Source organism: Pomacea canaliculata, linkage group LG8 (genome assembly GCF_003073045.1).
Source record: "Pomacea canaliculata isolate SZHN2017 linkage group LG8, ASM307304v1, whole genome shotgun sequence".
Lineage (NCBI taxonomy): Eukaryota > Metazoa > Mollusca > Gastropoda > Architaenioglossa > Ampullariidae > Pomacea > Pomacea canaliculata.
In genome coordinates, this window is record NC_037597.1 from 19,295,295 (window position 1) to 19,310,184 (window position 14,890).

At 42.4% G+C, this 14,890-nt stretch overlaps 2 protein-coding genes and 1 non-coding gene across 3 annotated transcripts; 2 read left to right on the top strand and 1 right to left on the bottom strand.

Annotated features, from left to right (window-relative positions):
• Positions 1 to 348: 348 nt before the first annotated feature.
• On the top strand, positions 349 to 5,934 carry LOC112570830 (amidase-like). Its single transcript, XM_025249470.1, has 10 exons — positions 349 to 558; positions 1,043 to 1,178; positions 1,596 to 1,768; positions 2,258 to 2,397; positions 2,636 to 2,836; positions 3,406 to 3,480; positions 3,898 to 4,057; positions 4,320 to 4,382; positions 4,638 to 4,925; positions 5,277 to 5,934. The coding sequence occupies exons 1-10, from the start codon at positions 435 to 437 to the stop codon at positions 5,540 to 5,542; spliced, it is 1,626 nt and encodes a 541-aa protein (XP_025105255.1). The 5' UTR covers positions 349 to 434; the 3' UTR covers positions 5,543 to 5,934.
• Positions 5,872 to 13,200, bottom strand: LOC112570831 (amidase-like). The gene is made up of 12 exons (XM_025249472.1): positions 12,896 to 13,200; positions 11,577 to 11,660; positions 11,051 to 11,158; positions 10,750 to 10,879; positions 10,297 to 10,469; positions 9,960 to 10,099; positions 9,382 to 9,582; positions 8,992 to 9,066; positions 8,547 to 8,703; positions 8,083 to 8,145; positions 7,253 to 7,537; positions 5,872 to 6,670 (listed from the first exon to the last, which is right to left on the bottom strand). The coding sequence occupies exons 2-12, from the start codon at positions 11,593 to 11,595 to the stop codon at positions 6,471 to 6,473; spliced, it is 1,551 nt and encodes a 516-aa protein (XP_025105257.1). The 5' UTR covers positions 11,596 to 11,660; positions 12,896 to 13,200; the 3' UTR covers positions 5,872 to 6,470.
• Positions 13,201 to 14,421: 1,221 nt separating this feature from the next.
• On the top strand, positions 14,422 to 14,494 carry Trnar-ucg. The gene has a single exon. It is a non-coding gene; the product is annotated as a tRNA-Arg (tRNA).
• Positions 14,495 to 14,890: the final 396 nt, after the last annotated feature.

Here is a 14,890-nt window from a genome sequence, read left to right on the forward strand (position 1 = left end):
ATCACCTCAAGGTGAAAGCACTTTTCTACTAAATAAACCAACCAACCAAACTAGCACCTTCGCAAACTGTAGTTATGAATAAACCAAACCGGCTCAGATAAAATTCAGAATCTTGAACATGCATTAATGATAACCGTCTATTTAACGTGCAAAACCCTGGGTCATTACTCTCTTTGGGTTACACATGGTTACACAAGTTTATGATACATAATCTACCAGTCCTAGATTTTTGACTTTTTAATTCCTGGCCTGGCTGCTCAGACGAACTGACCTAAATACTTGCTGTTGAGAGCAAGGAAGGGTGTCTAATCGGTCAGAACATTGTGAGCGGTCCTGATAAGCCTAGGTCATCAAAAGGTACGTAAGAGTTTTTGCTGTGGGCTGCCTCTTCCCGAGAGTGTTGTGTTCGTGTGGACCGTTACCTGCCACTGTAAATGGCGTCAGACAAAATACTTTCGGATGTCGATGGAGGTCTTCTTCCAACGCTGTCTGACCTGACTACGCTGTCCACCAAACTGGGGCTTCAATGGACGGACGAGGAGCTTGCCGTGTTGGAAGGTAGGTTTAGCATCATTGAGAAAATCGCCGAAAGGCTTGGTGCATGTTGGTGTACCGAACTGACCCACATACGACAGGAAAGATTACAGGAATTTTTATAGCAAAATTAAAACATTAAATTAGCATTAATTTTACACACTCACGCACGCACTTTAGCCTCGTCAAGCACCTCCGAATCCGTCATCACTACCAAGAGTAAATTTTATGATGTTGAAGTTATGATCATCATCAACCTCTGATGGACGACGGAATGACCTCATTCTGTTTGCTGATGTTTATAGCGGTATATCTCGAGAACAGAAGGGAATTAATCCCCCAGATTACGGGAAACGGTATTTTTGTACTGAGATTCATCCAGTTGTTAAAAGGATTAGATTTACAGTACAATCGTTTTGTGTACCTTCTCTCTGTATGTGTGTGTTTGTGAGAGAGAGAATGCGTGATTTCGCATATGCGTAATTTAGAAACCGTTCGCTGATCGCAGAAATGCACAAGGACGTCGTGCGGTGTCTGCGTCGGGTGGAAGACGTGTACCCCACTGCTGCCACCCCCGCTTCTGACCGCTATCCCCGAAACCCGGGCTTCAAGCCATCCCCCGAAGAGAATCCCTACAACGGATGGTATGACCTCAATTCTCATATTTGCACATTTGTGGTTTTCGTTAACCTCGTGTAGAGACAAAAAATGCAATGAATACATATATTATTAACTGTGTTACCTTGGTCTTTGAAGTGAACTGTTGTCCGTTAAATGTCCGTGCTCGTAGTCTTCTTCTCGATTTATTGTTGTATGTTGATTTAACCAGGCGTGGACTTGCCCTGAAATGAGAGTATCCATAGGCAAAACTTTGATTAGTCATCGGTCATATTTTAACTCATATTTTAAAACGTTTGTTCATTCCCAGAGAAGAGTGTTTTTTCCTTTCTTTCAAAGCATCTAATAATTATAAATAATTATAAATAGAATGATTTGTCATGCTCATGTGTATATTTAACAACACAAACATGTATTTAAGACAAAACACTTTACCCCATTAGGGCCTGGAGATGCGACATTCACGGAGCAGCAGAAGGCAAGCTGGCTGGAAGAACGGTTGGCATCAAAGACAACATTGCCGTAGCCGGTATCCCCATGAGTGTAGGCACTGCAATGCTGAGGGAATACCTGCCTGACTTTGATGCCACAGTGGTCACTCGTATTCTGGACGCTGGTACTACACCCATCCGTTTCTAATGTTTGAGGGGAACGATAATAGCGATATCCCCTGTCAATCTCAATAACAATTAAGAGAAATATTGATTACATTGATAAATAAATAAATTATCAAATTAGTTTACTACGTTTTTCTTGCGGATGGGGTGTTTCTGAGTTTTAGTTACTTGCAGGAAGATTTCGCTCAATGTTTCAAATTTAGCTAGATGTACCACTCACTACAGCTGAATACTTTTATCTGATTGCTATTTCTCAGTCATTGATAGGCTGGTTTACACACTAATATCGACAAAATCTCAAAACCAGACGTAGCACTTTTTCTTCCGGTAGATAAGTGAATATTATTCTGACGTCACGTTTGTACTATACTATTGCTCTCGGTAAAGCCAAGAGATGCTTTAGATAATTTATTTTAACTGCATTATCTCCTCATAATCACTTCTTGTGGCTCCCTAGCAACGTTTTCTATTCTTTCCTGCGGTTGTAGGAGGGCGAATTATGGGCAAGACGACGACAGAGGCGATGTGCCTGAGCGGTAGTTCCGTCACGAGCTGCGACGGGCCCGTCACCAACCCTTGGGATGTCGCTCGCATCGCAGGCGGCTCCAGCAGCGGGAGCGCCGCTTTGGTACGTTTTCTTACGGGACCCAAAGGAGGGAATTTGTACAATTTTTGGGGAGGCAGTGATGCAGTTTGGGATATAACTATATATATTTTACGCTGCCGTGTTATGCTTATGTATATGTTCATATGTATATGCGTTCGCGAGCGCGTGTGTGTGCGTGTGTGAGTGAGAGAGAGACAGAGACAGAAAGACAGTGCGCATGTGTGTTCAGGCAATCCCATATTTATTTTCCGTTTTCGAGGTGGCAGGTGGCATTGTGGATATGGCACTGGGCGGCGATCAAGGAGGTTCAGTTCGAATCCCCGCAAGTTGTACGGGTATAGTGGGGATGAAACCTACCTTTGGTCTCATACCCTACACAGGCGCCATGGCGATAGACACGTCACTGGATCATATCGGTGTCATGGCAACAAGTGTTCGCGACTGCGCACTCCTGCTAGAGGTAAATATCATTCAATGACCTGCCATAAGCTTCTCGACATTATCTGGACGATTTTAAAGAAGAAACGTTTTGTTTTCTTGAATAATAAAAACTTTCCACAGTACTTGGCATCTTCATTTTGCTTTGCTTTTGCCTAAATGTTATTTTTAATTAAACACATTAAATTATGATGCATAATTTTGTGCATGTCATTTATCTACAATAGAAAGGGACTATTGAGTATTCGCGACCAATACAAGTTTTAGAAACTATTTTATTAACCATAATCCAGAATTTAAATTGTTTCGACAATATTTCTGCAGTACTCAAGACGCTCAGTTTTTGAAGAATATTCTACAGTTTCCCTTCCCACTAACAATGTGCCCATAGCTGGAAATTAAGGCAATAATCGTGTAAACAACTCTTAGATATATATATATAAGCTAAAGTTTAGTAAAATAAAGTTATAAAAAGAAAAGGTGTTGAGAGAAAATTGCAGACATTAATTAGGTCTCTTGTGCACCCAATGCATTTTCTCTTTCACCTTCTATAGTTGTTACATGACCTGGAGTCTCATTTTTGGTGTTTAGGTAACAGCTGGATATGACAAGGGGAGAGACACCAGGCAGAAAGTTTTAGCTACCGTCCCACAGTTCTCCACCTTGGTTAGTATAATATCCGACAATATTAATCCACATTCCCACTGTACTCTGCCTTGCTCAGTATGTTGTCCGACAATATTTAATCACATTTCCAAAGTACACTAGATAATAAGATAATATGTAGGATTCTGTACCATAGTTACCCACCTTGCTCAGTATCTTCTCCGACAATATTTAGACACTGTCCTTTAGTGTTCAACTCCAGTGTACAATTCAACAACGATGTATCTGAAACACCCAAACGCATCGCTTTCTGTTACCAGGCCATTCCTATTCCAGTACCCACTCCCAACAAAATATTCAAACTAATAAAAGCAACAGATCCTCTCTTACCCGTCTAGACAGTGGAGTGATTCGCGGACGGATATCTCCAAACAGATTTACACCCCTGGTGTTATGCGCATGTACCCTGTTTCGCAGCTGGAAGCAAGCCTTTACGGGAGGAAAGCAGCACTGCTCAAGGAGGGATTTGATAACTGTGAGGAGGAGGACGTTAAAGATCTCGTCGAGAAAGTTGCTGCACAGCTGCATCATGTCGGAGTCTCTGTTACCGAGGCGTCTGTTCCGCTGCACCAAGAAAGTGCGAAATATATATTATTTTTACAGTAGTCTCTTCTAATTTTATATCTTCTTGCTCACGTCTAAGGAACAACAAAATTTGATGTTTCTATGCATTAATCGATCTTTGATCAAGTCTTCAAATTGTCTGTCTTTAGTGTTTACCTCTTTTACGGTGCGGCCTTATGCTCCTCAAAGGAGTAAAGAAAAAAATGTTTAAAAGATATCACATCTATCACAAGAAGTGGAAATTAAGCCGTTAAAAATATTTTTTACTTTTAAAGGTGCGGGTATGTACACAGCAACTTGTCTTCAAGGAGCATACTACACCATGTTGAAAGGAGGCGGTGAGTACCCGAGCAGTTTGACAACGTCCAGGCAGACATGCGTTCACTCACTTTCTGTAGTAGGCCACCCAATATCCACTTCTACACGTAATTTTACATTATAGTCACTTGAAAGCAAGCATTGTCATCCCCTTCCTCAAACTCTATTTTAGGTATCATGCAGGGTCAGCAAAAACAAAACAGACCGTGGTAATCATCTGTGGATGCCTATGATTTAAGGGGTAAGTAATTCTCTGTTGTGTTCCTTGCTCGCAGGTGCTGGGTACTGCGACGGAGGTTATCATCCTGTGTCCTTGCAAGAAGCCATGTTCAGAGGCCTGAACTCTGACCTAGAGAAGCTGCCAACTGTTGTCAAGCGATACCTCATCTTTGGGGAGTTCTTGGAGAGGTCCATCGGGCCAAGCCTCCGCGGGAAGGGACGCAACCTCATCCTGGCTCTGGCCGATGCCTACGACTCCCTGCTGCAGGAGGTGGATGTGCTGATCATGCCTACGCTGCCTCGCAAAGCTGCGAAAATCCCGCCACCCGGAACACCCTTGCAGGGTGAGTTTCGACACGGTCACTTGGGTTTAAACGCTACCCGCAGAGGGAGCGTCGTAGAAAGGAATGTTCTCTCCAAGGAGAGTTCTGAGACTACCTCCATGACGAGCGGGCTCTGACACTGTCTTTGGGGTGAGTGTTGACACATTTATCATGTGGGTTCGGACATCAGTACAGGTGGATTCTGACAGTTACTGCCAGATGAGTTTTGACATTTCCTGTGAGGTAGGTTCTAACTCTCCCAGCGAAGGGCAGCTTAGGACATGCTTAAAACTTAGTAGTCATCCGCTTGCAAGCTATCAGCTCACAGCATTAACATCCGCATAATTGAAAACCATTTTTTGTTCACTACAGACATCTATCGTCACACGAATTCGTGGAGCGCCAACACTCGGTCCTTCAACCTGACTGGTCACCCGGCCATCAGCGTGCCTGTGGGCCGGTGTGTGGGACCAGTGACGACCAGGTCCTGCAACATGGGTGATGACCAACTTCCGGTGGGACTGATGGTCGTGGGACGTCGCTACGAGGATTTAACCGTCTTACAAGTGGCCCACGCGCTTGAGAAATTGAATCGAGAACTGAATGACAGTGCAATGGCAGCAAGCGCCACCCGTTAGACTTGTTCACTTCTTGTAAAGATTACGCATATGCAAGTATTTTGGTAGGTATGTATGACACACACATTTTTTCAAGCAATGGATATTGCAGGTCCTGTTTACAGTAAAGAGTGAGGAGAAACACTTATCCTAACAAGTGGACGGATTGCTGTTATTTTTTAATGTAAGTTTCAAAGAGCAATTTTGAAAATCTGGTTTTAGACCACCGCTTGCACAGAAAAAAAACCAACCAGTCATAAATTGTGATATTTAATGAAAAGTAATTGAATGCAAATAATACTGGAACAATATTTTCTCACATTTATACAAGATTTCTCATTACAAAAATAAAAGAAGAAAAAGCAGGCTTTATTAAAACCATCAATACAAACTTCAAGCCAGTAGCATCGAAAGAAAAAATGAATCGAAAGGATTTATAGTTGTGAACATGTAAAAGTCTAAAAATGATTCTGAAATTTATAATACATGTATTGCTTCTAATAATTTTTAAGTATATAAAGATGTTTAACGAGTTCTTTTGACGCGGCATGCACAAATATACCTATAACTTATAACTGAATGACCCACGAACTTCTATTACTGGACTGTTTGAAGACGATTTTTTTTCCCAGTTAGCTATTAAAATGAGGCAGGTGTGTACAAAGCTTCTGGTTTACTCACATTTCAGATTAACTACTAAAACGAGGCATGTTTGTATAAGGCTTCCGGTTTAGTCACATTCTCTGTTAAGGCTCGCTGAGACTAACAGCGGACAACTTTGCAAGAGGCTAAGTGTTGGTCTCGGCAGACAGACAGCAGTCCACCTATACACGTCCCTGGACCTGAATAAAAATTACAACGATACCGCAAAATTAAAAGATGATACACTATCTATATAACACAAAAATATAATATATTTGTATCAGTCTCAGTCAAGTTCACAGTCATCTTATTTTTCGGAAAGAATCATCTCCAACGCTCTGGCCACCTGAAGGACGGTGACTTCGTCAAATTTCTTGCCGACGATCATAAGGCCGACAGGCAACTTGTCCTCTGCCGTGTAGCCGGCGTTGATGGTCAGTGCTGGGTGACCGGTGCTGTTGAAAGGCATACAGTTGTCACACATACTCAGCGAGACTGACGCAAATTCTGGAGATAGGAAGAAAAATATGGGTGGATTATTTCCCTGCATTGAATTTTCTACATAGGTGGGCAGAATATGTAAGTTCGTGTAATTTAAAAGCCAGAACAAACGAAGAAATAAAATTAAAGATCGTTCAGAATCTACCGAGTATATCAAAATTGTCCCAATAAAATCAGAAACGTCAGAAAGGGTCATCAAGAGTGGATAGACACTCTTGTTTCTGATATACGATCATGTGTTCAGACCGACATTGGACATCAACCAAAGTATCATGACCTTTTTTCTAGAAATCCCCCCAAGGCCATGCTCTTATACTTCATATTCTTCTTGGCTACTAGTACTAAAAGCAGCTAATGATAGTGCTAGACATAAGAAAACCGCTTATTGCCAACTGCAAACTCTAAAAACAGGACAGTGACAAAGAACAACAATGCCTGTAAACACGAATTTTAAAATGAATAAACACTTCAGACATAGGGAAACGCGATATGAAGAATTTCTCCAGCACCTCGCTATAACAAGACAACCAAAACATCCAAAAGCATTCTTTATAAGACAATTGTTTAACGAAAGCCTAAGAAGCCTGCCTTCGAACGAACAGTCTGCTGGCGGAATTTTGGGCGCTGCGAATGGCAGTGTGGGCATGACCAGGACGTCGAACTCCTCCAGCGCCATGTCATAGACCCCCGTCAGTCCCAGGATGAGGTTCTGTCCCTTGGCGAAGAAGCGGTTGCCATAGAGGCGACCAATATACTCGTTGTACATCGCGAAGAACTTCACCAGCGGCGGAAGGTCCTGGGGGTAAGTTTTGTAGCCGCGGAAGGCGGCGTCCATCATGGAAAGAGGATAATATCCTTTAGACCATCCCACGCCTGGAAGAGTAAGAGTAGAGAGAGAGAAGGGCTACAGTAAAATCAATGTCAGGACAACCGGAGCCAGAAAGGTAAGTAAGCTCTTTAGGCTTGATTCTTACATTGATGACAATGATGTCACAATATTTACAACGAAGTCATTTCTACTTTGAGTTCTCTGGCACTGAAATTTTTGGCGGATATCTTTCATCTCATCGGGTGCTGAAAAGGTGGGCGCGTGGGGCAGGATTCGATAGCTATTTTTTATGTTATTTTCAATGTTTCGGTGTTAGTAATATACTTTTTAAATATGCTTTAATATGTTTTCGTAACGCCCCCATCCTTCAGTATATTTGTAAATAATATAATAATACCATCTCAGTATATTTATAAATTAACTGCAGTTATTGCCAAAGTACTTTAAAGTCATCGTTATTTTATCTTCTACAAAATGAACAAATAGTTCAATGGAATGAGAGGGGTGGGGGTGGACTGCGTTTTGCTTTCCTCGCCCCTGGGTGTCAAAAAGCTCATGGCATGCCTCTACTAGATGTTGCACGTCTTACCGTTTCCCCGCACCATACAGTTGTACACACCAAATCCTCCGGTGGCCATCCAGATTTTGGGGCCTGTGAGAGATAGAACAGCTCGAGTCACTGACAGTTTTACAGCTCTCATGACTTAAGGGCAGTACAGAACATCGCCATAGTTAGTGTAGTATATCGTGGACGGTACTTTGGTGTTCTGTCCATCTCTCTCATACCCTCTCTTTATCATCAGCTCTCTCGTAACCTCCCCCCTTCCCAAGTTAACTTCTATTCAAACCAATGTTCTTCCCTCCCCTCCATAGCTCTCTCTCTGCCTGTCCTACTGAAGTCAGAAGACATTGGATATGATCTCTCAACAATTGATGTAGTCTTTCATTCTCTCGTCATGTGTCACCTGTTTACAGGGAAAATTGTGGTATGGCATTAGTTTCTAGCTCGTTAGCAAAACATCGACTCCGCTCATCCCACCCTTTCCCACCTACCATCGCGATGTTCAGGAATGGAAGTCTCCATCACCACCATGCCGGCCTCCGTCAACCTGTCTGCGGCTTGTCGCACGATAGTCTTGATCTCGTCCACGCAAATGTCGAAGCCCTCCTTCAGCAAGCCCACCTTCTTGCCTTCCACGCTCACATTGATCTGAAGCACAAAGATAAATGTCTAATTTAATAGAAATCATTTTCGATGAAGCCTTGCAAATCCTTCAAAGGAATACCCTCTCAATCTTCAGCAGCAGCGGTCAGCTTAACGTTTTGAGATATGATTTCTTATATTGAAACAGACTGCAATAGGTAGTAGTAGTAGAAACTTTCCACACACCAATGGTCAAACACCACCTGTCTCCCTCTCAGACGTAGATCAGACAAGAAACACACTTGTTCCCACCCACTATGTCAGTAAACTGACCAACTTATTTCTGAGACTGACCAGTTTACTGTATTCCGCCGTGGGTGTATTGGGGAATTGTCTTCCATCTCTCCCATCATCGTAGCCAGCAATTACCTAACGAGAGAGAATATTTACGCTCACATTTTCATCGGAAGTTAATATTTAATTAACAAGGCAACATTTATATGAAAACAAACATAAAATTGTGTCAAATTATAACTTTTTCCGCATCTTCCGTATAGTGTTGACATTAATAATTAATTAATATTATAATTAAGATGTCATCTACTAATATTATCTACAAACGTAGTCTTAACGAGTTTTTATTGGCTTTAGGTAGCTAAATAAGAAATGTTAATCTTATTTATTTTATAAATTAATAATAAAATAACGGAATAAGATAGCATAATTAAATTTCCAAGCACTCGCCTCCAGCAGCAAGGCACAGTCATGCACAGTCCTGGTCATGGGGCCAAGGTGGTCAATGGTGACGTCGATTGAGCATGCCCCGGTGTAGGGGACAAGACCATATGTGGGCTTCAAGCCAACGATGCCATTGAAGCTTGCGGGAATTCGAATGGAGCCCCCTTGGTCACCTCCAATCGCCATATACACATGTCCTCCAGCGACCTGGAGAATCAGTCAATAAATTAATGAGAGACCAAACAAAATCTCTTTATATATATATAATGAATTATTTATATACTGCTTATGGGTCTAGTCCAGGGGCTGGGCAAATTAGGGCCAGAGGAAGTCTTTGTACTGGCCCGTCTGCCAATATGTAAAGTCCACTTGTTTTAATTTATTTATTCAGCGTAGGTTAATGTGATTGAAATTTAAGTTATCAAGTACAACAGGGTTAGAAATCGGCAGTCAGTAACATTCTAACACAGACTTTTGCGCTGTGATTGCCACTAACATTTCCTAGAAGGCTGAATTATTTTAAAATAAAAAGCAGATTCAGGTTACAGCATGTGCACATTAGTCGAGTGCAGAGGAGTACTAACCAGAGCCCCGCTCCCACCACTGGATCCACCTGCTATCCGCGTGTCATCCACTGCATTTCGGACAGGTCCATCGATATTGGTCAGGCAGCTACCTTCCAGACACAGGTCCGATACCGCGGTCTTTCCCACGATTATCCCGCCTTGGACACACACACACACACACACACACATATAATTATATACACACACATACACATATGTATATATAACTCAACGTTCCAATCCCTACTGACATTTTATCAAAAAGCTCAGTTCTGCCTTCAGTATCATTGTCGTCAAGAAACATAACTCGGCCCTCAGTCTTGTGCACCATTTACGTCCCTTGTCTGCATCTCACCAGCATTCAGAATGCGCGTGACAATAGTGGCATCGAACTCCGGCACGTAGTTCTCGAAGATTCGGCTGCCATTGCGCATGGGCACGCCCGCCACAGCGACATTATCTTTGATTGCAATCATCCTTCCCGCCAGCTTGCCCTCTGGCGACCCACGAATGTCGCATTTCCAGGCCCTAGTAAACGATGAGCGGAGTTGATAAAGATGGAAGATAGAAAACAATGGTCTGAGCCAGCCTTGACAATGGCAAGTAAAGTGTGTAGTTATCGGTGTGAAGGGTAAACATGTTTACCTCCAACACCATGTCTAAAGATCAAATTATTTTAGCAATTCCGTTGTTTTAATTTCAATCACTCTCTTGATTATCTGTTTTCTTTTGGATTAGTTCATTAGTTATTTTCAAAATGTTTTTTTCCAGAATAATCAATAATGTATCGTCCCCATCGCTGTCATACCATGCATTGTGCGGGTTTTCCTCCGGGACGGGTCGATACCCTGGTGTACGCGGGTACCTGACGCGCTCAGCGGCTGGGTCTGGTAACAGTGCAACTGCACTGAGGCTTTCTGTGATCTTGGCGGCGTACTCTAGTGAGGAGAATGCAATAAAGTTTACTTCACACACACAAACTCAAAGACAACACTAACTACTGAACAGTCACTTTGCTATCATTCTGGATACCCCATGCCACTTTTGCATCACTATCTGATAACAGAATTTCATTAATTTATAAGTTAAAAACTGTAGTTGACACGTGCTTGTGAAGTTCTGGAGGTCCTCCTCAGAACACCCGAGATGCAAATCGGAGGAAATCTGACGAAAGTCTTCAACATCCGGTTTTCGAGCTTGTGGTGCCTGGTAAAGCTCTGTGGAAAGAATGCATTATTCTTCTTTCAAATTACTACAGAACTAGATAGATGAAGACAGTTTGTAATATGAACATCAAAAAGATAATACTCGGATAACACTCTTCTGTTAAAAGCAAAATGGTGTAACATCACAGGACACTTCCTTCAAAATATGAATTCCAGTGCTTTCGTTACGAAGTGTGGAAATGCTTATGCAATTACATCTAAACAAGCGCAAAACGGTGGATTGGAAATTAGGGGTGGGGTGTAGAGATGAGAAGAAGAAGAAGAAGAAGAAGAAGATTGATGATTGATGATGATGATGATGATGATGATGATGATGATGATGATGATGATGATGATGATGATGATGATTAAAAAGAAGAAACTGATGAAAGAAATGGTGACTAGAGAAGCGAGAGAATAGTCCTCTTACTGATATTTTCTGGTTCCATTCTCACGTCCGGCTATCGGGCTTGTGTCGACTCAGCTGTGTGCTGTTAAGTTTTGGAAGCGGACTCTGTAATCAGATGATAGCTGACTTTTAAATAAATATTTTTTTTGGCCAGCAAATGATGCTATAAATATCAAAATGGCCCTTGAAGGGGGAAAAAAAAGGTTCCCTATCCCTGGTCTACGGGGTCTGTCGCTTTAACGTGATATAACTTTAGTTGCTGGCTGTCTCATCATAATGAAGAACCAAATGGTGTCAAATCTCTCTCACACATCCAGACGGCCAATGATGAAGGATTTTATCATCACAAAAACAATTCCCTCTCTCTAGTCAAACGTGGAGAGCAAACTTGGAAATGTACTCGCTAGTCGGAGCTGACGATTACAATTACTTGGGGCCCGGAGAGGTCGTTTGTCTCGGCGGCCCTCCACACACTATATTTTAATTGGGGCTAATTCTCTAATCTTTCCGTTCTAAATCGTTGTGCCATATCAGCCCACAAGGTCACATTGTCTCCATTCTCATGCATCGCACCATATCCCTACAGTAGGGCACAGAGGCTCTTTCTCCTCCTCGTCCTCCACGCTGCTCACTCTCTCCTCCACTTGTTTGTACTTGCTGGTTACTACCGTTATCAGGAGTAACGAAGGAGAGAACCTTCAGCTGGAGTATTCATATGTTCACTCGCGTATCCTCTCTATCTATACAATCCATGCTATACACACACTCACACATACACACTTGTGATTAAAACATTTGTTGAAATTTCTCTGGAGCTCCAAGCACCTCCCCTCAAACTGAAGATATGATAGCTGTGTCGTTTACTCCTCCAATCTTTATTACCTCTCTATCCGACCCCGAGAGTTTTTGATTACCGCTGTAGTAATAAATTAGCTGTACTTCGTGTCTTGTGACAGTGCTTTACATTGCATACGGGTGGTATACAGCAGCTAGACCCGCCTCCTCTCCACCCTTGTTGAAGATTTCCCACATCAACACTAACACAACAATAAAACAATGTCTGGACTGCTTGTATCCATACGTAGACACAGACTTTTAATGTGCATTGCCCATTCCTTCACTCTCCATCACTACCACTTCTTCTTGCTCCTAATCACCCCCAGTGGAGCATGGGGCCGCAAGCACCACCACTTCTGTTCTAGGAACAACGCTACACACTGCATTTCAAAAACTGTTCCTGACCATAGCTAATGTCTTGCGCCAGCACTTCACGAGTAGAATGTCGCGGAATATTGATGTTTACCCATCAAGGAGGTAGAAAAATAAACATCTATACATACCGTATTTAGAAAGAGGCGAATGAACATCAGTCAGAAGCTCCAACCACCATGTAGTCGTACAAAACTGCCGGGGTTGTATATATTGTCGGAACCTGTCCGTAGCAAGCAGACAAGCTGTGCATCCAACAGTTGGTGCAGTTCAGCCGCTGGAAAAAAAAAAAACAACAACCCCGATTCTGACGTCACAAGCCCTATATTCGAGGTCTCGATTGTCTGTGTCTGTTAAAAAGTGTGTGTGTGCGCGTGGACTACGTTTGAACCAAGATTTTAGTTTTCGTGCTACTTGTTTTTTTGCTTAGACATTACGATAAATAGACATAATAACACAAAAGCTAGAAGCAGCCTTGAACGGAGCTGCGATATCGTACACGTTGCTAACACATCTGTATGTAGGTCAGGACTAGGGTCGTCAACCTTATACTTTACCACGACCTATTCGAGACCCTATACTCTACACCTTAATTTTCTGTGTGTAATCAGCTCCACCAGTGTTCTGCGCTGAAACGCGGACGAAATGCAGTAAACTAAGGGGCTCTGCTGCTAACTTTGATATGTATATTACTATATTCCACAAATCAGGTGCTGTAAGTGTGTGTTTTTTTTTTTTTTTTTTTTTTTTTTTTTTTTTTTTTATATAAGATTACAGCAGATAGATGACTGGCGTTGTGAATGACGAATTGTGAAGCACAGCAGTTTCGCAGTTCGTAAGTCTGTTCTAATTTGTCTTTAAATTTATAACAGCTGCTTTAACAAACAACGTATATAATAACATACAGTTATGAAATAAAAAATACAAAAGTCAACTGTGTGTATTTTTTAAATATGCTTAATGCCAGTTTTGAATTAAGGGGAGGTCGAATGTGGGACTGGAAGTATCAAGATTGTAAATAACCAGTGACTGCGTGCCAGCATTTTCCTTCCCAAAAAAATAAATCGTGTAACTGTGTAATCGAGTTACTGCACTGGTTACAATACAACAGAGTGATACTATAGCTAACAGAGGGCCAGCACCTCTCCTTGTATGTCACAGCACGTCCCGTGTGTTAACGTTGTAGTCACGCCATGTTCGCGCGATTTGATGGGGATTTAATCGCACCATGGCTCGTGCTTTACACAGACATATCTTACTTCCAGATTCGAACCTTCCTCGAATTACTTACCCTCGCACTCCAGGGTTTCGTCCCTTGCCCAGTGATAGTCCGTATAACGCAGGGTGAGCTATCATCATTATAGAGTCTATTAGGCTGGCACCAGCTAGTATTCTCAGCTGTATGCCATTCTATGAATGTACTGTATGAGAGACCAAAACAGTTGTAGGAGCTTCTACTGATATCGCTATTGTCGTTTATTTGATAAGAACACTTTTGTGTGCGAGCTGATCGTATTTCATTTACTTGGGTGATCACAGGTTATGATGACAGAAAGGATCGGAAACAGCGGAGCACTTTACCTGCACTGGATTTAGCAAAATATTGAGCAGTATACTGAAAAAGTATAATCGTCATCTATATCTGGGCCACCAAGCCGGCTCCGTGGCCTAATGGATAAGGCGTCTGACTTCGGATCAGAAGATTGCGAGTTCGAGTCTCGTCGGGGTCGAGAGGATGAATTCATTTTTATCCTGCTGTTGGAGAAATGTTGATATGATTACCTGATTTATCGTTTGTTGTGAGGGCGGCTGAGGTACGACTCAGCTCTGAAAGATTTTGGTGTTCTAATCTTACCCACTGCTCCTTACGCTGCAACAAAGATATTGCCAGCAGGCAGCACACTGCAGTAGGACTGCCTTCACATTGGTGCTGAAGATGCAGGTCTTACTGCTGAAGGATAATGCTCAGGAGTTCCAGATGGGGTGCAGGCTGTTGAAAGCATGCCTGGCCTTGTTGGTGCGGCTTTTGATGTCATCGTCCGCTCCACCGTCCTTGTTGACAATGCTCCCCAGATACGTGAAGCGGTCTGCTTCCAGGATGTTCTCACGCTGAAGCTGGATTGGAA